Here is a 26,015-nt window from a genome sequence, read left to right as displayed (position 1 = left end):
AATTCTTTAAGAAAAGTGCTTCAGAGAGTTGCTCTATTTTCACAGGCTCAAGATTCTCATAAAAATTCTTTCAGTGCTCTTGAATACAAAAAGGGAACGCTTCAGAGCTCCTCTTTCTTATCATATGAGAACTTCTGGTTGTTTCTAACCTTGGCAGAAGTGGAAGGCTGATAAGTTGGTGCAGAAGGACTGGTAGTTTCAGACACAGGCCACTAGGACCCTCTGTGGATTGGCCAGATTCACTGTTACTTCTCTAGTAACACTGCAGATTTATTTCCTGTATCTCAATGGAAGAGTCTAAAGTTTGAGTTCCAAGGGGAGTAAAAAATCCACATTAAAAATGGAAAATGGTGCTTTGACCTGACCCACATTTTAGAGTCACAGTTTGCAATGCAATAAAGGAAACCAGAAGAAGAAAGAAACCTCTAGAGAGGATTGTCCAAATAGCATTTTGCTGAACAGACACCAGGCAACATTGAGAGGTAGGAGGAAGCCAGTGTGAGAGGGCCGGAGAACAGCCTTCTGACCCTGCAGCAAGTGAAAAGGTGGAGAATCCAGATGAAAACATCAGCCTGGGGAAGTGAGAGGCAGAACTGGAGAAGGAGGGAGTCAGTGAAAGAAGTGGCTGTGTCCAATTCTTTTCTCATTCATGGATGTAAATGGTACAGAAAATGTTGAAGTGAATGCCTTTTGAATTCTTTTTAGAGCAGTGTTGGTATTCCCCAAGCTTACTGCATGACTGTGATATTTCAGTGTGTGGGTTAAAATGATATGAAGATGTACTTGATGTACTTGATTATTTCCCAGAAGGGATTGAGAGTTGGAGAGAGGGGTTAGGATTGAAGAGAATCTGACTCTTCTGTTACTCCCTTGGTAAAAAGAGCCCAATTGCTGGGCTCCTGAAGTTCACTCAGAGAGATCTCTTCTTGGGTCCTTTCTCTGTTCTAGTCTTCTACTTGAATCAAGAGAACTAAGAGTCAAACCAAGGCTTGACATGACCAGCTTCTCTCCCTGGTGTCTGCAAAGGTGCCACTCATGGCCCTGCCCCAACCCTACCCCAGCAATCCCCTAAGATTTTCCACTGTTGATCATCTCTGCAGAGACTGCCAGTGCTTTCATGGGGACTGAGCCTTGCTGAGGAGGATCAACACTTTCTCCAAACACAATAATGTCTCTTGAGAAGGAGCTGTCAGACATCCTACCAGACGATGACCAGCTCATTTGCCTTTCCTGTTAACAGCTGCCTTAGATCCAGCACCTAACATCACAGCAGCCATGCTCCAGGCTAGGTGATCACTCACAACTCCCACTGCAAATCACAGCCCTGCTCCACATAATCATGAATTGCAATATGTTAACAGTATTAAGCTGGCCAAGATAAACCTAATGGATTTGGTTTAGTACTTGGTGCCAAATAACACACAGCTGATTACGCCAGTTCACAGATGCACTGAAGTCATCTGGTATTCCTTGCCTCTCCATTTACTTCTTCCTCAGGCAGGCACTGAGAGAGACCTCGGCCAGGCCATGTGTGGAGAAGTGAAAATTGCTTACAGTTCTGAGCAAGGAGATGCACCCTGCTAAACAGCCTTTGAATTGTTGACTCACCAATCTGGACAGCTAGTGTTAATACAGCTGTGACCTCAGCAGAAAACAGGATGGCTCTGCTGCCTCCTAGGTGGCGAGACAAAGGGATGTCAAGAGGGGCAAAGGGGAAGACAGAAGAATGCCTAGTGTTTGCAGACCCTTAGGAACAGGTGCCAAATGGAGATTAGTGTAGGCACTCATGAGAGTAACTGGTAGAGATTTTACCAGAGGTCTGAACTGGAAAGGGAGGTGAGCAGGTTTATTTAAGATAAGCCAACACTGGGCTGAGTATGGTGGAAAGTCCAGCTCAATCATCAAACAGTAAGGGAGCAAAATATCATGCTTCCCAAGCTTACCCACCTTATTGAGGTTCAAAACAAGAATGGAAAACATTAAGGAAAAATGTTAATGAATGAAAAAATCAAGGCAAAAAAAAAAAAAAAGGAAAATATTTATTGGACGAGTGCCTAACTATATGCTGGGCTCTGTGTCAAGGGCTGGGTATAGAATAGACAATGAAATTGACCAGTTTCCAGTCTAGAGAGGGATGCATAGTAGTATAAGGAGACCTGGAGTAGACACTCCCAAGGGCAGCTCCACTTTTTATAAATTCTGTCTCCAAGGACTTCTCTTTGCCTCAGTGTCTCCTCCCTAAGTCAGTGGTCTGTACTATCCATTGCTCTGCCTCTCCTTTCCGCTCCTTTTGCCTGAGTATATCTTTTGGGGCTCTACTCTCAGAAAGTGGCTTTGTCTGTAATGGGGGAAGGAATCTATAGTTTTCTCTCAGGTTCTCCAGCAACAGAGGTGATGAGCAGGGTCTGGAAAACTGCCTCAGTGGGCCCAGGTTAGGAAACTGCAAGGTGATAGTACAGGCACACTGGGCATGTAATGTATCCCCTGCCCTCCCATAGAAGACCCTGAGTGTCTACTCCTCTGGAAGCTGGCCCAGATGGCATGAGGGGCCTCTCCTCTATGCAGGGACCTGTACATTCTCCTTTATCACTGTCTATTCTAAAGTTGTCTTCTTCTGGGTCTCTGCCATTAGAATCTGAATTCTGAGATGTCTGTTGTATTCTATTCACCTCCCTTTTCCTGGGGTTAAGTGTGCACAATAAACTTCTGATGTTGAATGAGGGAGCCTGGTGATTTTCATGTACTTCTGAGTCCTCCACTGAGGGATAAAACACAAGCAGGGAGATCTACAAGTTGAAATGATCGTCCACACCAGGATGACAGGCACTCACTAGAGCCACTTTCAGCAGCCTGAGGCTGTGACAGAACTGGTGCCTGGGCTTTGGCTGCAGGCTACATGACCTACTTTGTGGGAGATGAGCCATTCATTCCTTGTTCTCAACCTCAGGGCTTCACTTTTGAGTAGGAAATGGGAGAGAGAAATCATCCCAATGGGGCTTGAAGGAAAATGACCAGGATTCACAGATATACCATTAAGGCTCCCTGAACATTACTTCTTTAGGAAGGCATGTGAGCTTTTTTTTTTTTTTTTTAAATCCCCACTGCCTGTTTTTAATAAATGCCTCGAGTAACGCCACATTTTCATACTATGAAAGAACTGACGATTGAGTAAATTTTCTCTAATATGAAGACAACAAAAAGCAAAACAGGAAAATATTCTGAAATTCTCGATGTCACTTGAAATATTAAAAAGCAAAACGTCCTTTTATTCTAAATATTTCACTTTTAAGTTTTACTCAATTTTTTTGCCTCTGAATGTGTGCACAACACAGAGGAGGGTGGAGAGGGAGAGAGGAGGGACATTAATGGCTGGAAAGGGTAGCCTGTAAGCAAGGAGGCCTGGAAATACTTGGCTTTTCCATTTGTCCCATCAGCTCAAATTCCAAAACCAGCAATGTTCTACTGCCATCTAGTGGCAATGACTGGCAAGAGGCATGATCTGCTTAGTTTATATGAACTAAATCCAGAAACATCCCAGAAGCCCACTCAGAGATGTTTACCTGTAAAGAGATTAGAATAAGAAAGAAAGAATCTTGCTTTTTTAATTCAAAAGGATCATGTGCTTCACATCAATGTGGTTTCAAAAATTCCTCAGGTCTTAAACTACGGGTACCAGGTAATTTATTTTGCCATCTGTGAAGTTTCACATTGAAAGAGCTTCAACATAAAAAAAAAAAAAAAAAAAAAAAAAAAACTACCTTCAAAACCCACTGGAACATTCTCACATAAACTAGGATATCTCACAAACAACAGTTCTTTCTTCAATATTCAATCTTTTCAATCTCATCCATGTCTTCAGGGTCGAGCTGCTTAATACTGCTGTCTAAAAGAACAAGAGAGAGAGAGAGAGAGAGAGAGAGAGAGAGAGAGAGAGAGAGAGAGAGAGAGAGAGAGAGAAAACAGCCCAAATGAAAGCTCATTTCAGCCAACTCTGAGTTTCTCAAGACAGTACACCTTTGAAAATCTAAGTTCCTGGGATACCTTGCATAGAAAGTCTTGAGATAGGAACACAAAGAAGGGATGATAGCAATATAACTGACTGACACTAACTGAAATGGCAGCAAATACACCTAGATCACACACATTCAGATGCCATGGGGCAGAAGGCTCTTCCACTGGGGTCACTTCCCAAGACCAGATCCTTAGATGCTCACCACAGGAACAGGGCCAAGGTTCTTTCTCTTCCACCCCGCCCCAGTCAGCCTGACACAGGGGTATATAATCTATTTTCCTGAAGGCATACATACAACATTTGGTTTGCAAACTTTTAAAAATTATATTCCAAATGCTATATATGTGTCTATGTTTTTTTTTTTTTTTTTTTTTTTTTTTTTGTAGAGTGCCTACTACTTTCAACAAAGGGTAAGTACCACCATCCCAGAAAGGTGTACCTGCCCTACTCTCCAGACACATCTGTGCACTTAGGGGAGTGCGGTGATCTGAGGAGTGGATATGCCAGGTGATGTGACTTCAGAATTCCATTAATGCATCTGTCAGTTCAGAGCCCCAGCAGGTTAGTAGAACCTGCCTTGTTTAGCTGGTGGGGCTAGAGGAAGGACTGCAGATCTTAGAATTTAGGACTGTCTATCTGGGTGTAGGAGGGGCGAGAGTAGGGGAAAAACGTAAATAAAAGAGGAAGCTGGCAGTAGAACATAATCTTAAAGGACTTTAAGATTTTGCTTAGGGTACATCTTTATAGGATGTGAATCTCTGCTCCGGATACTGGAATGAGTTCATATAAATTCTGATAACTTTTAAATTTTCTTTAACTACCATGTAAGAATTATTTAATCAACTGTCTCATATTATTAGGACTCTGAACCTATGAATGGAAGTCTTCCACCTCATGGCTTCTGCCTCCACACCATCCTAAGCCTTTGACCTAGGGTTCCCTGGTTCACCTCACCCCATCAGTGTGAGCACATCTCTGGCTCATATTGTGAAAGCAGTGCTACTTACTAAAATGGTCCTGAATTTTCATGAGCAGGGGTAGCTTGTCCACTTCAATCATGTTGAAGGCAAGGCCTTTTTTCCCAAAGCGTCCTGTCCGCCCTATGCGGTGGAGGTAGGTCTCATAGTCCGGCTCTTCTGCTTGGTTTACAGGGAGATCAAAGTTCACAACAATCGTGACCTGCTTCACATCAATCCCTAGGAGAGGAAGAACACTGTAGGGTCTTGCAGTATTTTCCTCAGGACACAGCCACTTAAGAACCACATTTGCTGAAGCAATTTTCATTAATGGAGAAGATCTGATAATCGAACCTGGCTTTACATCACTGAAACAGGTACTTTGGTCCAGGCAGTTTGCTTGTGTGCTGTGATGCCTACGATGCTGGATAATAGTGTCAAGACAGGCTAATTCTACAGAAGTTCAAATGTGTCAAAGCATGTGCACTTGCATGTGTGGGGGAAGGGAAGAGGTACCTAGAGTCCACAGGGCTACTTGCTCCTTTCTGCCTCTGTTGTACTTCATTCCCCAGCAGGCCCCTCAGTCTCTACCCATTTACCTATCAGCAGGCCTCTGCTCTGCTCCAGTTCATGACTGTTGCTCTCCTCAGGTCTTTTTCATCCCTTGACTCAACAGCTAGGACAATTTCCAGATTGGTTTTTCTCCCACTCCTCTAATCTCTCCTTCAACAATCCCACAGCCAGGTTCAGAGCACTTGTGCTCAGAGCCTACTGCCCAAATCACAGAGGGTAAAGTACAAGCCATTCAAGACCTCACAGCACTTGAAGTATCACCTCCTCCTCTCCAGACTCACAGATCCAAAGCACTTGTCACAAGGGTTCCCCATTTCCCAAATGCACTGTAAATTCTCATCCAACTGAATTGCTACCCTTCCTTCAAAACCTTTCAGCTCTAACATTGCCCAGGAAGACCTCTGTAATCCCTGTGCCTTCCATTCCCCACACTAACAAGCTATGTGGGTCACGACCCTTGTCCTCCTTGCCCTTGATCTTTATCCTGGACTTTCTGTGCTCCTTTTCCTCTAGGGTCTGGAGTTGTGCTGTCCAATATGGTAACCATTAGCTCCAGATGACTATTTAATTTTGATAAAATTAAATACACTGGCCACATTTCAAGTGCTTCAGAACTGTACATGGCTAGTGGCTACCAAGTGGACAGCACAGAAGAGAGCAATTCCATGACTACAGGAAGTGCTACTGAATGGTGCTAGTGTAGAGAGGTGAGCCTAAGTGGTGAGCTTCTGAGGGTCAGGGACTTGGTTCTTTCTCAGGCTATACTTCTACGAGGTAGAGCTCAGGCTTCACTCCTCACCCAGCAGCTCTCAGTTCTAGTTGCAGAACTCAAAATGAACTAGGAAACATGGATCCAAGGATATGGGAAGGATGAAGAAAATGAGAGAGTCCTTCTCTTAAAAAAGATTTTCCCCCTGGTACTCAATAGCTTTAAATCAAAAAACACCCCAGATATGCTCAACTTCATCAGTTACTAGGGAAATGCAAATTAAAACCACAATGAGATACTACAACATATCTCCTAAGATGGTTAAAATCAGAAAGAGTGACAATAATAGTTGTTGGCAAGGATGCAGAGCAAGTGTAATTCTGCTACATTGCTGGTGACAATGGTACAGTCACCGTAGAAATATTTTGCTGTTTCTTATAAAACTGAACATATACTTATCATATGACCCAGCAATCCTACTACTAGATATTTACTCGAATCAAAACATATGTCTAACACAAAGAGCTACACATGACTTTTTACTATAGCTGTATTCAAAATAGCCCCAAATTGGAAATAATCCAAATACCAACTGGTGAGTGAATGAACTACCAAAGGACTATTACTAGCAATAAAAAGGAAGGGACTACTGATACATGTGACAATACTGATTCAACTCAAAAGCATTATGCTAGGTGGAAGAAAGACACAAAGGCCATAAACTGTATGATTTAACTTATATGGCATTTTAGAAGACACAAAAATGTGGAGACAGAAATCTAATCAGTGGGCGCTAGAGGACATGTGACAGGAAGAGGAGACTGACTACAAAGAAGCATGAGGAAATTGAGGGGAGACAATTTTCTGTATTTTGATTGCAGTGATGGACACATGACTGTATGCTTGTTAAAATTCACCAAACTGTACACTTAATCACTATCATGTGTAACTTATACCTCAATACCTGACTGTGTGTTTGCATTTTTGTTTTTTCAGAATGGGGTTCAAACACACTCACACACACACACACACACACACACACACACCTCGAGCGCAAACATTGGTCGTTATAAGAACCTTCTCTTTCCCATCCCGAAACCTCTGAATGATGGAAGCTCTCTGTTCCACTGTCAGCTCCCCACTTAATAACGACACCTGGTGGCCATCCTGCATCATCTCCACGGTCAACCACTTGGCGTTTCGACGTGTCTATATAAAAAACAAAACCCACCACAGCACCCCTGGTTACAGCAGACTGGCTGTGCCTTTGATGCTTGATGCTCCTGGATGCAGGGTGTGGGTTGGGCGCAGGAGAGAGAGGGCTGCAGAGGAGTTGTGCTTCATGGCTTTCTCAATCCTCCAGGAATCTTAGAATGTGGCATGGGATTCTCCTGCCACCGGTGTTTCTAAGGATCACATCCTTAGGTCCACAAAATGAAGGTAAACATGGTGCACTTATCTCATATGGGGCTATAATGACAAAAGGTATTTCATTATTATGAAAACAATGGACACTCTGAGAGTGCTTTGTATGTGCCAGGCACTGGCTAATATCTTCACATGCATTATGGGCATGTGTTTGTGTGTTTGCACAACACTTTAATGAAGTAGTAACCTAATTTCATCAAAAAAATTTTGGAAAAAAAATTTTGAAAGTGAACACAAAAATCCAATGCTTAAAAATGTTAACTTGTCCAAGGTTATACAGCCAGTCTGTGGCAGAGCTGCGCTCTTGTATTCTACAGATATGTTTTCAGTGCTGTCCACTGGAAGGTGCCAGTCTAGTGCAGTGAATGTGGACATGAATGAGATAATGAGACCCTGTTATCATGAAGCCTTAGCATGTTCAACTGGCAGTGAGAAAATAAAACACACGTGTGAAAAAGACAGCAAAAAATAGACATGAAAACAAAAAAGTCAAAATTAATAATAAGCAACAACTTACCCTGTAAAACTACAATAAACACCAATCTAGATGGGGAAAAGTTAGAATAAGAAAGACCTTCATTTAGGTTCATAGTGAAGATCCTATTCTATTCCTTAACCTTTCTAAGTTTCCCCCTAAAATTCAAATCATTTATATTCAGAGTTGCTCTGCAGAGAACACATAAGTGTTGAACACAGTGCCTGGCTACCTGGCACCTATTAATATTACCATCCCCTACCTCTCCCTGTAGGGAAATTAGGGTATGATAAAGACACATCCAGCAACTTTACCTGGCAGAAGATAATGGCCTGGCCAATGGTGATGCCACCATAAATGTTGCACAGAGCTTGATATTTGTCTTTCCTGTCCTCACACAATACGTAATACTGTCGGATGTTGTTCAGGGTCAGCTCCTCTTTGCGCAACTTGATGACATTAGGGTCAGGAATGATTCGCTCAGCAAACTGCCACACAGAGTCCTCAAATGTTGCAGAGAACAGGAGCATCTGGCATTCGGAGGGCAAAGCTCTGTAAAAGAGAAGATGGCTGTTACCCAACTGCCAGGATGGTCCTCTCCTCCCAGCACTGCAGGTCCACTGCCACACAGATGTTCTACACGCACCTGAGGGGCATGAGTTGCTACCTGCAATGACAAGCTACACCTCCAGGTAACGAGCCAAATGTCCTGCCCCTTCTTGTCACAAAGAATTTGGAAAAGCACATTACTGGAATGTAGAGCTGAGAAAAAAGTTTAGGTTTACATTCCAGAGGGTACGCCTCTGAAGTTTCTCATGCCAATTTCCTCCTTAGGTGAGGAAGACTCACAGAGCCAGAAGGGGTCGTGTACACAAACTTATAAATGGGAATGAAGGAAACACAGGCTAGTTGTTCAATGGCTGGTGTTATGTGTCTTGGGAAGGAAAGAACCACAATCAACTTAGTTTGAGTGGGGAGAACCTATAGATAAATAAAAGAGAAGCAAAGGGGAAAGAGCAGTAACTGAAATGTACACTGAGTCATAATAAACATAGGGATAGTTTACATAAAGTTCCAACACAGGAGAAATTAATCTATGGAGTTAGCAGCCAGGAAAGAGGCAAGTCCTGAGGAAGAGAGATGGGCTAGGGATAGGAAAGGGTCTCCACGGAATTTCTGAAATGCTGGTAAATAAATATTATTTCCTGATCTGAGCGGTTATTTCATGGATGTGGCTTTGAGTGAGAGTTTACTCAATAGTACACTTGGGACTGGTCTTATTTCTTTGTACATATTTTACACATCAATAAAAAGTCAACTTTTTAAAATTAAATTTATTTTAACTGATACATGAAAACATAAAAATTATACCTATTTATGGGACACCATGTGATGTTTCAATATGTATGTTATGTAATGCTTAAATCAGGTTAAACATATCTATCTCCAATCATGAAATTCATTTGGAAAATAGGAGACCCAGAATAGCCAAAGCAATCTTTAGCAGGAAAAGTGAAGCAGGAGGCATGACAATACCAGACTTTAAACTATACAACAGAGCCATAGTAACAAAAATGGCACAATATCAGTACCAAAACAGATATGTAGACCAATGGTACAGAACTGAAGACACAGAGACAAACCCACATAAATACAGGTATCTTATACTAGACAAAAGTGCCAAAAACATACAATGGAGAAAAAATGGCCTCTTCAACAAATGGGGTTGGGAAAATAGAAATCCATATGTAGCAAAGTGAAATTAAACCCCTATCTCTCACCCTGCACAGAAATCAACCCAAAGTGGATCAAGGACTTAGGCACTAGAACAGAGACCTTGTGCCTAATAGAAGAAAAAGTAGACCCAAATCTCCACCATGTTAACTTAGAAACTGACAAGACATCTAAAGTGTAAGAAGTAAAACCAAGAATCAATAAATGGGATGGAATCAAACTAAAAAGCTTCTTTTCAGCAAAGGAAATAATCAATAATGTGAAGAGAGAGCCTACAGAATGGGAGAAAATTTACCATCTGCAACTCAGGGTATTAATATGCAGGATATATAAAGAACTCAAAAACTTAACACTAAAAAACCCCAAATAACCCAATTAATAAATGGGCTAAGGAACTGAAAAGACACTTCACAGAAGAAATACAATCAATCAACAAATATATGACAAAACGTTCAACGTCTCTAGCATTAGAGAAATGCAAATCAGAACTACGCTGAGATTCCATCTCACTCCAGTCAGAATGGCAATCATCAAAAATACAAGTAACAATAAATGTTGGCGAGGATGTGGGGGAAAAGGTACATTCATACACTGCTGGTGGAACTGCAAATTGGTACAACCACTATGGAAAGCAGTATGGAGACTCCTTAGAAAACTTGGAATGGAACCACCCTTACCCAGCTACCCTACTCCTCAGTTTACGCCCAAAGGACTTAAAATCAGTATAGTACAGTGACTCAGCCACATCAATGTTTATAGCAGTTCAATTCACAATAGCTAAACTATGGAACCAACCTACGTACCCTTCAACAGATGAATGGATAAAGAAAATGTGGTATATATACACAATGGAATATTACTCAGTGTTAAAGGAGAATGAAATTATGACATTTGCTGGTAAATGGATGGATGGAACTGGAAAATATCAAGCTAAGCGAAATAAGTCAATCCCAAAAAACCAAAGGCTGAATGTTTTCTCTGATATGTGGATGCTAATTCACAATAATGCAGATGGCTAGGGAACAACAGAGGTACTTTGGATTAGGCAGACGGGACTGAAGGGAGGGGAGGGTGTATGGAGGTAGGAATGATAGTAGAATAAATCAGACATATGCACATACGATTATGTGCACATACGATTACATGACTGGTGTAACTCTACTATATTTATGTATGTGTCAGAATGCATTCTACTGTCATATATAACTAATCAGAACAAATAAAAAAATGTATCTATCTCCTCAAATACTTATCATTTCTTTGTGGTAAAAACTTTCAAAATCCTTTCTTCTAGCTTTTTGAAATGCACAGTATATTACTTCTATCCAGTCATCCTGCTGTCCAGCAGCATGTCAGAACTTTTTGCTCCTAACTGTAACTTAGTATTCATTGATCAATCTTTTCACACCCCTCCCCAATCCCTATTCTCCCCAGCCTCTGGTAATCACCATTCTCCTCTAATCTTCTGTGAGATTAACTTTTTGAGTACAGTCATTATGGAAGCTAATAGGAGCTTCCATAAATTATGAGCTTCTCAACATTTGAAAAATAGAACTATCACGTTATATAGCAACACCACTACCACGTAGTGGGAAATCAGTATGTAGAGAGATCTTTTCTCCCATATCCACTGTGGCACTACTGACAATAGCTAAGAAATGAAAAACACTCAAAAGTGTCCATCAACAATGGATAAAGAAAAAATGGTATATATACAAAATGGAATACTTATTCAGTCTTAGAAAGAAGGAAATCCTGTACCACATGGGTATAGTGGAAATCATGGTAAGTGAAGTAAACCAGGAATGGAAAGACATGACATATGATCTTGCTATATGTGGAGACTAATAATATCAATTAAAAAAATAAAATAAATAAGCTAGGTCAGAGTGAAATCACCTCTTTTGAGATGAACACAGAACACTCGGAACAATAAACTGTTAGTGCTAACAGGGAGTGTGAGAGACCATTTGGCCCAGCAATTTCCAAACACTATTTTAAGCCTAAAGCCTGGATCATCTGGATAGCTTTTAAAAATAAAGATTTGAAAAATAAGTAAATAAAATAAAATAAAAATCTGATAGATTCCAGTTAACTGGAACCCATTTACACATGTTACCTTCTCAGGTATGTATGGCAACCCATTTACACATGTTACCGTCTCAGCTGTCTATATCTCACTAATGTGAGATAAAGAGTAATCCACACAAACATGGAGACTATGAGAGGATAAACTGATGGACAAGAAATTTAAGAATATTTTTGGAAGAGGGAAAGGAGTGGTAAGAAAGAAAGAGGATAAAACTAGAATATGAGCAGAGAACTGATGAAAAGGCAGCCAACTGTTCCCTCACAACCACCAACAGGTCTAGGACTTATAAGCTCCAGAGACCAGAGGATTAGGGGGAAAGAACTGGAAATGGGGTGCATGTTACAAGACACTAGGAAAATTTTGCATTCACATGCTGGGGTTTCTTGGCCATCTTCTGTGTCCCAACTCTTCATCCGGAGAAAGATGGTACAAACACTGGGATTCTGAGGCCTGGTCATTTCATTTCAAGGTGAAAGTTTGTACACGTTAATGTAAGGAAAGGAAATTATGGGTTATTCTGGGATTTTTAAAGACTTAGGTATGAAAAATAAACCTTAATTACTTATTGAAATGATATTTTGATATCTAGGGTTAAATAAAATAAACATTAATTTTACATGTTTCTTTTTAATGTGGCTTTTAGAAAATTAAAATTTCATGTTTCTCATATGATATTGCATTGGACCTTAACCTTGCTTTAAGCAACAGAAAAACTAAATAATAGAAGGCTCAAAAACGAACACAAATGCTCTAATTATTATACAATATTTTCTCCTTTTTTGCTTTTATTTTTTTCAGAGATGTCAGAAATAAAAACTGTTTTATTAAAATTTTGAACTTGTAAAATTAAAACATGAAAAGTTTGAAAATTTTATTTAAGATAATGTATCTTATATCATGTGAGAGACCATATGGTCCAACAATTTTATGGTGCATTATAATTATACCTGATAGTGGGAGGCATTATGTACAATACTCTCTTGAGCAGAAAATAAAAGGAACTTTTAACAAAGTTTAAGCCAATTTCAACTACTGAATCTTTCCTGGAGTACTCAAACTTTCACTTCCTTGCACTTATAAAAATACTGATTTATGAGACGGAGGAGAGCAAGGAGGGAGTCTTCCTTGATCTCTGGCCAAAATTAAATAGGAAGGTTGGTTGCAAATATGAATGAGAAGTTGGATCCCGCTGCTTCAGGTCACTAAGCATATAATGTCAAAAGACTACAGGTTTATTCTGTGCAGAAATCCTAGAGCTGGGGATGCTAGCATCAGGATGACGGTGAGGGTAAAGCACACAGCTGAAAGGAGGGGATCAAGTGAAAATATGTATACTGAAAGGCAGAACCTTCTCAGCTTGTTCCCCCACCCTACCCTTCAAATGCCAGACACCACGGGTCAAGCTCCAGGAAAAGGGATCAGAGACATTAAAGTCCAAATGAAAACCATCCTAAAGTGAAGCTTCCTGAGTTACAAGCTCCAGCTATGCACACAGTGCTGTCAACCAGAATTTTAGTTCATCATCTTAGATTATGAAAGACTAGCCAAGATTCATTGGATATAAAGAGGAAAGGTCCACTGTGAAAGACAGATGTAGCAAATGAAAAGAAAACCTAGATAATTCAGAGATAAAGATGAAAACAGAAAAAAAATTCTAATCAATGTCAACATGAATAATAATATGAACAATGGACAACATCAATATGATCTAGACAAACAGAAAAACAAAGTTAAACAACTATGTTAATTTAATGACAGATAGAAGGTAACACAATTGAGCTAAAGGTAAATAATGAAAATACAGCATAATATACCACTGGAAAGAAAGAATTTGGGATTAGGTATGGTGGATGAGGATATGTGAATAGCATATCTGGAGAATGGATCTTACAACTTTAGAATGAGATGGGCATTACCTCTAAATTTCTAAATCTGGCCTCCTCAAAAGATACCAGTGCTCAGTTGTAAACAGTAGACCCTGATTTATCTTGGCATACCACACAAATCAATGGGCATTAGTGCATTGTTACCCTGAAATCTCTATGAAACTGACTACAGTCACATTTCCTGGTTCAGAGGAAGCATGTAAAATGTCCTGTGGGTGAACAAATGGGGAATGCTGATTAGAAATGATGCACCTCTCTTAGTGTAGGAGTGCTCTACCACTGAGCAATATCCTCAGCCCTTTTAATTTTTTATTTTGACACAGGTTCTCACTAATCTCTTAGGGCCTTGCTAAGTTGCTGATGGTGGCCGTGAACTTGTAATCCTTTTGCCTAGCTTCCCAAGTCGCTGGGATTATGGGTATATGTCATTATGCCCAGATCCAAACTAGTCTTAACTATCTGTTTATGCAGTTTACAGTACAAGTGTAAATCTTGACAAATTCTGTTCAATCCATAAACTTATCAAAGGAAATGAAAAGGTCTTACCAGCTAAATGTCTTGCATATTTTGCACACAACAATTTTAAATGAATATGATCTACTTACTTGTGATAGCAAGTCTTTCATTATCAAAGTTTTTGGTCACTTTTCAGTTTCCCTGAAGCTTGCAGAAGCACTTAATAAGATCATTAAATGTACAGGGATGGAGGGAAATATCCTCCACATACATGTGCCTGCAAGTTGACTGTGACCATAGATGGCCCTTGAAAAACTTTACAATGTTGATCTGCTGTAATATATTTTCAAAGTGTAGGATGCAAAACAATGTTCTTCTCCAATTTGGAAACACACTGAAGATGAGAACAGAGGAAAGGAACACCATAAAACAGAAGTGACATGCTGTTTCTGCAAAACTGTTTGATGACCTCTGAAGAGGAACTAAGGTATCTAGAAAAAAGGAAAGAGTAGACTGCTGTCTAGTGTTATGTACAGGGATGACCAAAAAAAACCAAAAAAATAAAAAAACAAAAAAAACAAAACAACACAAAAACAAAAACAAAAAGACCTTAGGTGGCAAGAAAGAAGTCCCCTTAAAAAAAAGAGAAAGAATTAAGACAGATGCAGAACTCAAAAAATATCACCAGAAAATGGCAATTATCTGTTTACTAAAAGTGTCATTTATTTGGAATCCATCTTTAATTTCAAAAGTTAAATCACCTCTGTGCTTTACAACCATTTTCTTTGAGAGATGTTTAACTTATGAGGATGTCTAATACTTCAGAGTATTTAAAAATGAGGGATATTTTAGATGTAGACAGTTTATCTGATAAATTTAAGATATCTGAATGACAAACAGCTGGTCAACCCAAATAAGCCCAGATGGCCATTTCTAGAGAAAATAATTCTCTAAAAGACCTTAAAAATTCTACACACACACACACACACACACACACACACACACAGAGTAACTACATGAAGCGATGGTTACGTTAATTAGCTTGAGTGTGGTAATCCTTTTAAAATGTGTGTATGTGTGTTGTGTGAATATGCACATCAAAACACAATGTTATATACCTTGATTATATATGAATCTTATTTGTCAATTATACCTCAAAAAAGCTGTAAAAATAAGTAAAACAATCAGAGAATTAAATTGCAAAAATCAATTAATGAAAATAAAAACCTTCTGTTGCCAATAAGTAAAATCCTAAGTATTCCATGCTCAAACATTTTTCTTAAGATGTGATGTGATGTCATCACATCAGACTGATACTAATCAGCATGGCCTTGACAGGTCCAGAGTTACAAGTCAAAATGAAGTTTACATTTCACTACATTCAGTTTTATCACCCCATTAAAAAAGGCTAGAGGCAGTTCAGAGAAGTATTATTGGAAAAGAAAAGAGAATGAGGGAAATTAAACTTACTAAGAAAGAAGCATGTCAATTTTAATTAAGTATAGGTATTCTCTACTTCATTACCACTATTGTCTTTATGTTCTCCCTGTAAGAAGACTTATGTTTATGTATCTTAAGAGTACACAATATTATCTACAAAGTACAAACATCCTACAATGAGTTTAAAATAGAGTTGAAATAAACTGTTGTATCAGAGAACAAAACATCATAAAATATTACTATATTTTCTCACAAAATACTATTAATTTCTACTGTCAACTAATCATGCTATTATTTTGATTAAATAGTAGCACTGATATAATAGAAAAGCACAGGATTCATTTTCAAATATGTTTTTCATATTTTTATGTTAAACTATAACATGTGTAATTATTTCTCGTATTTTTTAACATAATTTTTGTCTGCTACAGTTGTGTTTCTGGATTGGTTTTCTAAAAAGGCGGTTACTCTAGGAAAATAAATAACCTAAGAAATTTTCCCAGAAATGGCAAGCACAAGTTTTGAGAATGAAAGGGCATACTAAATGTTTAAGACAAGAAATGAACTAAAGCATGTCATTGGGGAGAGAGAAGAACCCAAAAACTTCTAAATAAAGAGGAAAAAAATGGTCATATACAAAGGCTTGGAGATAAGGATGATATTCAACTTTTTAACAATGACACTAAGTTGAGGATATTAACTGAATATTAAACTTCTCTAAAAAAACTTTTGTTTTCAGTCTGAAAAGAAATGCAGGAGGGGAAGTCCATCAAAGTAGAAGAAATATCAATGGAGGAGAAGAAAGGGATTGGGGTGGGGAGAAGAACAGGAAAAGGGAAAAATGTTGGAATAAATCTGCCCTAACTTTCCTATGTACATATATGAATATAGAACAGTGAATCTCACCATTGTATATATCCACAAGACACTAAAAAAAAAAAAAAAAAAAAAAAAAAAAAACCCTATAAATAAATAGCAGAAAGATCAGTAGAGTACAGGGGGAGGAAGGAGGGGAGGATAAGGGGAAGTACTGGGGACTGAATTAGAATGATATTCTATGCTTTTATAATTATGTCAAAATGAATCATAATGTTATACATAAGTAATATGAATCAATAAAAAAAGGAAAAAAATGTATTTGACTATGTGGAGATACCACTGACATGGCATATATAACAGAATAGTCAGTGAAAAGCTTAAGACCCCTACAGTGATATTAAGTGAAGAAAAAAGATAATTATTAATTCTAGGGGAAAAGGTTACAAGAAAAACAACACAGCAACAACAATAATACAATGCTTGGCTCAGCTATTTATACTGCCAAAATGATATTGATACTGTTAATATAACCAAATTCTGATGGTATAATCACAGAGAGGTGATAGAGGGGACAGCAAAGGGATAGTGGTAGTCTAAAGGAACTCTGGTCCCACCTCGTATAATGGGAAATTGGTAGAGACGATGAATATACATAAGGAAATAGCAGTGTGAGTGTATTATTTAAAAGGATGAAGGTTAATATCAGAAAAACAGAGATATTCTTTGGGGTTGGGTCAGGGGATTACTGTTTTTTATCACAAATCTTTTGACACTATTTGAACTTAACCCTGAGTAATATGATTTTATTTTTAAAAATGATACAGATTTCTAAGCCCCACCTCCAAGAAATTTTGATTTAGTAAGTCTGAGGTTGGGTCTGGAAATCTGTAATTTTAAGTCCTTCAGGTGATCCTGATAGAGAATCCTAGAAAATGATATGATTTATTTACAAATTAGAGTAAAAGTCAGGTCTAAACAACCTGTTTAATGATTTTAGGTTGCTGGTTTCCCTATTTTATCCCAACCATTCATTGTATCCTCAATAGCTCTTTTAACAGATTCGGTTTACTTGGAATTTTATTCAGAATAGAAAACATGGGCAAATTTGTTACAGACCCAGTGTATAGATTTTCTCTAAGCCTTGTGTTGTGAAAGTAAAGTAGAGGGGCAAGGTTACAAGCTGAAGCTGGAAAATTCTGACAGTTTGAAGACCCCATGTGCTGGTGAAAATAATGAAAACCCAAATTTGTTTTCAGAGGGAAAGGTGGTGAATTAAGCAATCAAAATAATTTGGAGCAATAGACAAATGAAATTCCTCATCTGGACAGAAAATGCAAGAATAAAGTATGAATTTGAAAATTACCTTTGAATACGAATGCTCTGATCTGAGAATCCCTGGGTGTCAATCATCACATCTGCTTCATCCAGGACAAACACACGAATCTTAGTCAAATCAATCAATTTTCGCTTAAAACACCAATCAAGGACAGTCCCAGGAGTGCCAATTATAATCTGTTTGGTGACTTCGGTGCCTCTGGGAACTAGGAAGGAAAGAATTTTAAGTGCTCCTGCAGATGTGAACAGTCTTAGTCCAACAGGACACAGGTCAGGGCAATGTGTCATAGACATTGGAAACAAAAGCACAGTTCATAATAATTTTCAAAGTGCAAACTCTGAGGGTCATGGGTGGGTTTTTTTTTTTTTTTTTTTTTTGTGGTGCTGGGGATCAAACCCAGGGCTCTGTGCTTGCAAGGCAAGCACTTTACCAACTGAGCTATCTCTCCAGCCCATGGGTGGGTTTTGATCTTGCAGAGTGTTAAGAAAACTTACTGAATTTCTAGGTTCATGGGAATAAAAGTCTTGCATATTTGATTCTTCCCCTTGGTCATTTAAAAGGCCACCCTGCAAGCTACACATGGTGGTGTGCCTGTAATCCCAGATATTCAGGATATTGAGGCAGGAAGATCACTCGAATATACAAGTTTGAGACCAGCCTGGGCAACACAGCAAGATCATGTCTTCAAAAAAACAAAACCGAAAACAAACAAACAAACAAATGCACAATGCAGCAATTCCATGTCTTAAAGAAATACTGGTACAGCTGTGAAAAAAGTTCAAACCTTCACCATTTTGGTTGTTTTCAATCAATAGTTGTCATTAAATAAATTGTGAGATATTACACAGCTAGTCAAAAGAATGAGCAGTGTGAAAAAGTGCTTCCATTTTTTTGTAAACACTCAGTGAAAGCAAATACATACACAAGCATTTATATGTGCTTGTATTAGTTAAAAAAAAATCAAAAAGCAACTATTTGCCTGTTAACAATAGTTATTTTCAGGACAGGTTTCTGGAGGGAAAGAAAGACCATCTTTGATTTTTTTTACTTTCTCATCTTCTAACTTTTAAAATTTCTTTTCGCAATAAGCATCTGAGACTTTAAAAAAATCCAAAAATAAAAGATGTTCTGCACAAAACAACTGAGTCTTAAAGAAAGCAATACATAAAGGCATCCTCTCCAGGATGTGGATATGATGTAGCTAACATTTACTGTGTCCTTACTATGTTCCAGGCATTGTGTGCAACAATCTATATCATTTAATTCTAATAATGATTCTATGATACAGGTGTTATATTTACTCCACTTCAGAAATGAGAAAATAGAGAAGTTATAACACCCTTGTTAGTGGTGAAGCCAGGATTTTCAAAATCAGCCAGGTTTGGCTTACTGGTACATACTTCGATTCCCTCGAATGGCATACATCACTTCAACATCCACACAGAATTTTCCCATCCGCTCAACCACACGGCCAGTCTGCAGAGCCAATTCATAGGTAGGAGCCAGGCAGAGGCACTGTAAGATAGAGACAGAAGAGGGGAGGAGAAAGATTCATACAGGTCATCGTTCAAATTTGAACTACAATTAAAATTTGTACAGGGAGTGGCACAGAAATGAGGTTTGGGTTAGACAGTTTAAATCAAATATAATTTAATAGTCAATAGATTTGAAGCAAATGCTGGAGATGAGGGGGGAAGGGGCTAAAAGATGAAGAAATAGCCAATTTTTACATATTTCCCTCTAAAGGGTAATTTAGAAATGTAAGTTACTGTTCACCCTCTTTTGATGGAAGAATGACATGTAGGAAAGGGGGGAATTAATGAGAGGGAAGGTCAAACAAATCACAGCCTGAATATGCTCCCCTTCTCCTCCTGCCTGTTATTAAAAATCTACCTGTTTTCCAGAACATTCTGCCAATCCATCTATATAATCTAATATAGGTTAAATCTACCTATTTATATGATATATACATGTTATAAAATCCTGCCAGACTAATATTCCCCCAAACTTTCATTTGTTATTCCCTCTCTCCTAGAAATGGTTATTGATGAAATGAAGATGCTGACAGAAGAAACTGGTGATATCTAACACATTTATGCACTTTAGAAATCTGTGATACAGAAGGAAACATAGCTGGAGTGTTAAAAATATTTTCCACCAGATTTCTCAATATGTGCTCAAAAATAGTCTGTCTTGAATAATTTTGATTGAAAATATAAAACCACAAATATAAGTTCCACTGACCTTTTCTAAAAAGCACAAAATGCCCAATGCCTGGCCTTATTCATACTCATCCACAGCTTATTTTGCTGATACGAATGTAAATTTGCTGAGAAAGCCCTTATGTTCCCCATAACCTGTAGTGTAGATGGGAATGCAGGAGAATGGGTGAGTATCCTTTGAAGAAAGAGGGAAAGACTACCAGATACTTTTCATGAGTGCAAAGTAGGATAGAATGGTGAGTGGGCGTGCCAGGCCTTGATTTGCCACTCTGATGGTGACCTCAGGAAAGACACTTCCCTTTCCAAAGGCCAGCTTCCCTCTCTGCTAAATCAATGAGGTAGACTGGAGGATTCTCTGGCCCTACAGCTAAAAGGCCATCACAGTGTATGCTTACTTTATGCCAAGCACAATGCTAAACATGTGTTTCACTGAATTCACACTATAACCCTATGAGAAAAGCATTCATTCATACAGTGTTTAAGGAGTGGTTATACAAGCCAGGCATTGGCTACGTGTTGGATTCAAGGGTGAACAGATCAACTATGATCCATGCCTATAAATTCTATCTTAACAGACAAGGAAACAGACTCAGAGTGATTTAACTAACTTGCCTAAGACATTCAGCTAGAGGATTAGTAGAAAGGCAGAAATTGGAACCCCCCTTGGACTATAAAGCCTGTGCTCTCCATCCCTGTCCTATATGCTACCCGATGCTCTTATGACTTTATGAAAGAATGGCTATTCCACATACTGATGTATCACAAAAGTAAGTGAATATTTACAATAATATCACCTGTTACTGAAATATCATTGCCATTACAAGGATTTCCACCTCTCCTGAAGCCCTTCCTTACCTGTGGGAACAATTCCAAGGCATTCACTCTGCTTAACATTGCCAAGACAAAGGCAGCTGTTTTTCCTGTTCCAGACTGGCTCTGTGCTATGAGATTCTGGGGACTGTAAGAGAGAGGAGACTACTGGGCATAAACTGAATACAAGAGCCTGGGCATAAATTGAAAAGACTAAAGATAACCAACTTGGAATACCACTACCCTGGAAACTCACGGATGTGCCAGCATCATAGGAAGAGCCATCTCTTGGATTTTGGATGGCCTGTTAAATCCCATTGCATAGATTCCTTTTAGTAATTCTTCCTTTCTGTCAAAAAAAAAAAAAAAATCAAACACTTAACACTTGCAACTGAGCTTTAAAATATTTAAAAACACATCATTCACACCTCAATTCCCAAATGTATACATTCACATCCCTACAGTTGGATCACTAAAATCATAGGCTATGCTATAAGCCTAAAGCTGAACTTACTGTTAAAAAAAAGCAAAAAAAAAATCATTTGATAAAAGGAGTTCATCAATTTGCCATGGGAGTTACATTTTTCACATAAACACAAAACTAGGTGACAAGTGTTATTTTTTTTTTCATGAATGACACTAATGTTTTCTACAGCATTTTTCAGAAAAAGACAGTTTTATTGAGATAATTCTTGATAAGTCAGACTTTTTATATATTACCTTATCTTTTTGAGGTAATTTTTTTTTTCTTCTTTGTGGTACTGGGGGTGAAATCCAGGGCCTTGCACATGTCAGGGAAGTACTCTACCATTGATGCAAGTACTCTACATCCCCAGCCCTTTTTGTTTCATTTTAAAACAAATTCTTGCTAAGTTGCCTAGGTGGGCCTTGAACTTGTAATCCTTTCTAAGGCAGTATTTTTAAATGAATCTTTCTCGGAATCTTAACAAAAATGTTAGAACAAGGGTAAAGCAAGTAAGCTGGAACAATTCCACCTGAAGTGACTTGTCTAGTTGGATGTTCCTAATTGGTAGATTAATTTATAGGTGACTGGCAAATAATTTTTAATCATTATGTAGGCCTCTCCTAATATATAGAAAACATCTGGATATTGGGATTTTGAATTTTTATCTTTTACATAAGTCCACATGTTACCAAAGCAAGACTTCCTTTTGGAAAACAAATACTGGGTATTCCCCCAAACCAGGAGCCTTGCAATGAAGGCCAAACCAGAGGGAAGGAGAAATAGTAATATGTCACTTTTACTGAATTACCGACTGAATAATATACCTTCCAGACCCCCAAACCATTTCTCAATTGCAAAAGTAAAATCATGTGTCAAAGATCAACTGTGTTGAGCAGCAGAAAGTTCCAGGAATAGTCCTTGGAACAAGAGGCCCAGCAGCTGGTTGGCCTCTCCATAGGATCTCAACACCAGCAAAGGGCCAACAAGGCATGAACCAAAGGTATGTCTCGACTTATCTTCTAGCTGGCTTGCCAGAATGTTACCAAACCATGCCTGTTTTGCCACTCCCATCCATGTGCAATGGGAAAAATGGGTTTGGTTTGGTATTATGTAACTTTCTCTTTTTGTTAAAATACATTTCCTTAAGGCAACTGATAAATCCCTAGGGAATGTAAATCCACTTGGGAAAGTTATTAATTTAAAAAAAATTTTTAAGTTGTTGATGGATTTTTATTTTATTTATTTATATGCAGTGCTGAGAATTGAACCCAGTGCCTTACACATGCTAGGCAAATGCTCTACCGCTGAGTCACAACCACAGCAGTTATTAATTTTAATACCATCTGAAACAAAATATAATTAGGAAAGTAAAAGCTTATAAATTACATAAAGTGGATGAGGAAGGATGTTATGTCATCTATGCCCCTGTATCTGTATTCTCATAGGTAGAATAGCATTATGGCTGTGCCTGGCTTAGCCATTCTTTGAACTGTAAGATTAAAATATTTTACTATCAAAAATGTTCTCAATTTCTTGGGCAACTAAGGTATCTTAGTAGTATTTATTCTTTGAGCTATAACTTTATTGCATACAAAACATACATATCTCATTTTATTATCGAATATTAGAAAACAAGATCCTGATGGTTTTTATTATTTGCAGAATAGTTCATTGTGTTCTGTGCTTCAGCATTTTTCCATACCAAAAATTTTAAATACTCACAGCCTCAACTCTTCAAATGTTTTTACTGAGTAGAGTGGAGAGCTGGGATCCTTTTGCAAGACTTCAACTCGGTGACTGGATTCTACTAAGGACTGACGGATTAACTTGTTCAAGAGTGAATTAGTTGCCAAATCCACTAGAAAAGCAAAAATAAAAAAGGCGGGGGGACATCAAGCCTCCTGAAAATATCTAAAAGTTCTCTCCCATTCAGTGGTTGTACACCAATCAATTAAACCTAACCTACTCTCATCTCTCTTCTACAAGAAGGTTCTGGAAAGAATGATATAGCACTGAGAATTCCTTCTTTCAAGAAGATCCAGTTTCTTGTGCTCTGTCACCACACCAACCTCTAACCTCAAGCAAACCAATATCCATCTCCACCACTCTTACTTGCTAGCTGGAAAATCTTAACCTACTCCTTGCATATCCCAACTTCCTCTAAAGAAATATTCTCTGCCTAATTTAATATTTCTTCAGATACTCACTATTGATAAAGAATAGAGAAACAAAGATAGCCCTTTTCCAATTGTGCGATTACTCATTCATATTGTGATAATGAATCTAAGAGAATACTAGTAATACATGCAAATGAATTTATCTCCTACCTACATCATCTTCATCATCTTCTTCGATGTTAAGAGACCCATCTAAAAGGACAGAAGAGAAACAAGGAATGCAAAGATAAACGCTGAGCAGAAATGTAAACCATACTATTCCAATTTTTCTTCCCAAGTCTACAGAATATATGGAGAGTTATCAAGGAGATAGTGGATAAAATTATTGGGAAGCTAGTGGAGGATCTCAAATGTTCAGCTGGCAGGGACATGATGAAAGCAATACTTTTTAATTAACTGAGGCCAACCTTTTTATCCTAATAGCACTCACCTATATTTGGGACTGCGGTACTTTTAATACCCCGAAGGTTCTTCCGGGGGTGGATGAGATTTGAAAACTATCGAAAGACACAAATTTCAACCAATATTAAGCAAATCGTCAGGCAGCCCAGTGCTCCCCTACAACAGGGACTGGAGGGGTTTCAGGGAAGATCACCCCATAACTATTTCCTTTGCAATGTTAGCGATTAAAGGATTCATTTCAGGTATTAGATTTCCTGTACGAATTATCCTAAAATAGGAAATTTTCTGTAGTCCCTGCACAATGCAGTTCCTCTTTATTAGGCCTCTGTAAATGTAGGCAGTACTTGGGGATCACAGCGCCGAAAAGGGGACAGTGGCTAGCAAAGTGCGTTGGCAGATATAAGACTTAAGTTAGCTTAATGGTCAAATTACAGTAGAAAACTCAAGAGTCTAGTTAGGGCTCTCGGCTGCTTGCCCTCCCTGGATTTCCAGATATCTTCATTTTGCCCTTTCAAACCAAAGGTCTTTTCTCCCTGTGGGTCTCCTTTTCTGTGGCCCTCTTCCAAACCCATCCCACATCTCCCCTCCACCATTTGACACCCCACTCCAAAAGCTAGCAGGGATCTCCTTGTCCAGATTTCCCTCTGGGAGTCCCTGTTCTAGCCCCCGCCCCTTTGCCCTCCCCTGCTCGGTGGCGGTTACGTGGCTGTTCAGCCGCTCGCTCTCCGCCGCCCCTGCGTCGCCTCCCCAAAATAACGACGCCATAGCTGCGATCGCTGCTCCCGCCCCCAGCACGTGCTTCCACCCCAGGCTCGAGGATGAGCCCAGCCCCGCTCGGTGGCCAATGGGCTTGCTCAGGGGGCAGGTTCAAACCCCCGCGACCACCCGCGGCGCCGCGCGCAGGCGCCTGGGCTTAGGTGCGGAGGGGGCGGAGGCAGCGGGGCGGAGGAAGAGTACGAGGGGAGGACTTTAAAGAGACTGAAGCGCTGTGATCATCCGGGAATCTCGGGTTTGACTAGCCCCTTATCGGCGCCAGGTGTTAGAAACTGCGGAGGGGATATCACCGTAGTCCATGTTCTCACGCTGCTGACCTTCGCTAAGCCAACCACCAACAGCTTGGGACTCTGAGTGGAAGCAGTCTTACTGATTCGAGAATTCTACCTCCACTACCCCACCACCCACTACCCAGTAGTTCTCTCGGTGGTGAGGCTGTGCCCTACACCCTGCTTCAGGCTTTCCTACCTGTGTTTCCCTGAATGTCTCCTGCTCATTACGAAACGTGACAGGCTTAGCAAATTGCCTAGGAAAGTGGAGGGACCAAATGGGTTTGATCTGAATGAATGAGCTCGAATACGAAAGTCGCAGAGTTCAAGTCCCTGCCTTAGATAGCTGCAAAGTTCCCTTATACCAGCCTCATTTATTTTTTATTTTGAGATGTCCTTTGTTAAAGCAACCCCGAGAAAACGCCTTTCCTTTAGGTACAAACTTAATCAGCCACATGTATTTGCATAATCCAGAATAAATCTCTGTACTAGCGACTGCTAAACTTGAACAAAAGAACCAGAGTTTTTTCGCCCAGTTTTTACTGGAATTTCGAGCACTGGGTCGGCATATCTGGAATTGGGGCTAAATACACAAAACCCCCAAAACAAAACTGTTTTCATGATCTCTCCGTGGTGCTGAAGTAGCTCTCCCTCATCTGTTCCGGCAGCGTCAGAGCTCTTCAGACGTTTGTTTTGATTTATAACACTCCTTTTTTAGCCTTTACACTTGGATTGCAATAGTTAATGTTTTAGTCTCTCACGAGTAACTTTCTACTAATTAAACTAGATACAAAATCGGGCCAAGATCTGCAGTCTCAGTTTTCGTACAAGGATAGCAGACTTTTGAAATTCACCTGTTATTTACTGTTTTAGAGCAGCACTGGAACTCCTCCTTTTGTTCTTGTATTACAACAGGCTCCGTGTGATGCCTTGTCGGGGTGGAAAAACTGTGGCTGCTTTAAAAATTCTTCCCGGAGGC

At 39.2% G+C, this 26,015-nt stretch overlaps 1 protein-coding gene across 4 annotated transcripts; it reads right to left on the bottom strand.

Moving 5' to 3' along the window:
* Positions 1-3,039: 3,039 nt before the first annotated feature.
* Positions 3,040-24,814, bottom strand: Ddx25 (DEAD-box helicase 25). Of its 4 annotated transcripts, XM_047519558.1 has the most exons (13): positions 24,696-24,814; positions 24,022-24,088; positions 23,742-23,783; positions 23,137-23,272; positions 21,205-21,297; positions 20,994-21,096; positions 19,317-19,431; positions 17,944-18,121; positions 8,468-8,705; positions 7,297-7,459; positions 5,020-5,208; positions 3,759-3,883; positions 3,040-3,560 (listed from the first exon to the last, which is right to left on the bottom strand). In XM_047519558.1, the coding sequence occupies exons 1-12, from the start codon at positions 24,756-24,758 to the stop codon at positions 3,822-3,824; spliced, it is 1,449 nt and encodes a 482-aa protein (XP_047375514.1). In that variant the 5' UTR covers positions 24,759-24,814; the 3' UTR covers positions 3,040-3,560; positions 3,759-3,821. The 4 variants fall into 4 exon arrangements, with proteins under 4 accessions (XP_047375514.1, XP_047375517.1, XP_047375516.1 ...); XM_047519561.1 differs by lacking the exon at positions 24,022-24,088 and having other exon boundaries at positions 24,696-24,787; XM_047519560.1 differs by lacking the exons at positions 23,137-23,272; positions 23,742-23,783; positions 24,022-24,088; positions 24,696-24,814 and having other exon boundaries at positions 20,994-21,113; positions 21,192-21,297.
* Between the last annotated feature and the right edge of the window lie 1,201 nt (positions 24,815-26,015).

Source organism: Sciurus carolinensis, chromosome 11 (genome assembly GCF_902686445.1).
Source record: "Sciurus carolinensis chromosome 11, mSciCar1.2, whole genome shotgun sequence".
Lineage (NCBI taxonomy): Eukaryota > Metazoa > Chordata > Mammalia > Rodentia > Sciuridae > Sciurus > Sciurus carolinensis.
This window is presented reverse-complemented; position numbering and strand designations above follow the sequence as displayed.

Coding starts and splice junctions, on each gene's coding strand:
- Ddx25 (XM_047519558.1), bottom strand. CDS start 24,758: ATGGCGTCGTTATTTTGGGGAGGCGACGCAGGGGCGGCGGAGAGCGAG. Junction 24,089..24,695: donor GCGAGCGGCTGAACAGCCAC/GTAACCGCCACC, acceptor GTCTTTCGATAG/TTTTCAAATCTCATCCACCC. Junction 18,122..19,316: donor TGCCATTCGAGGGAATCGAA/GTATGTACCAGT, acceptor TTTCCTTCCTAG/TTCCCAGAGGCACCGAAGTC.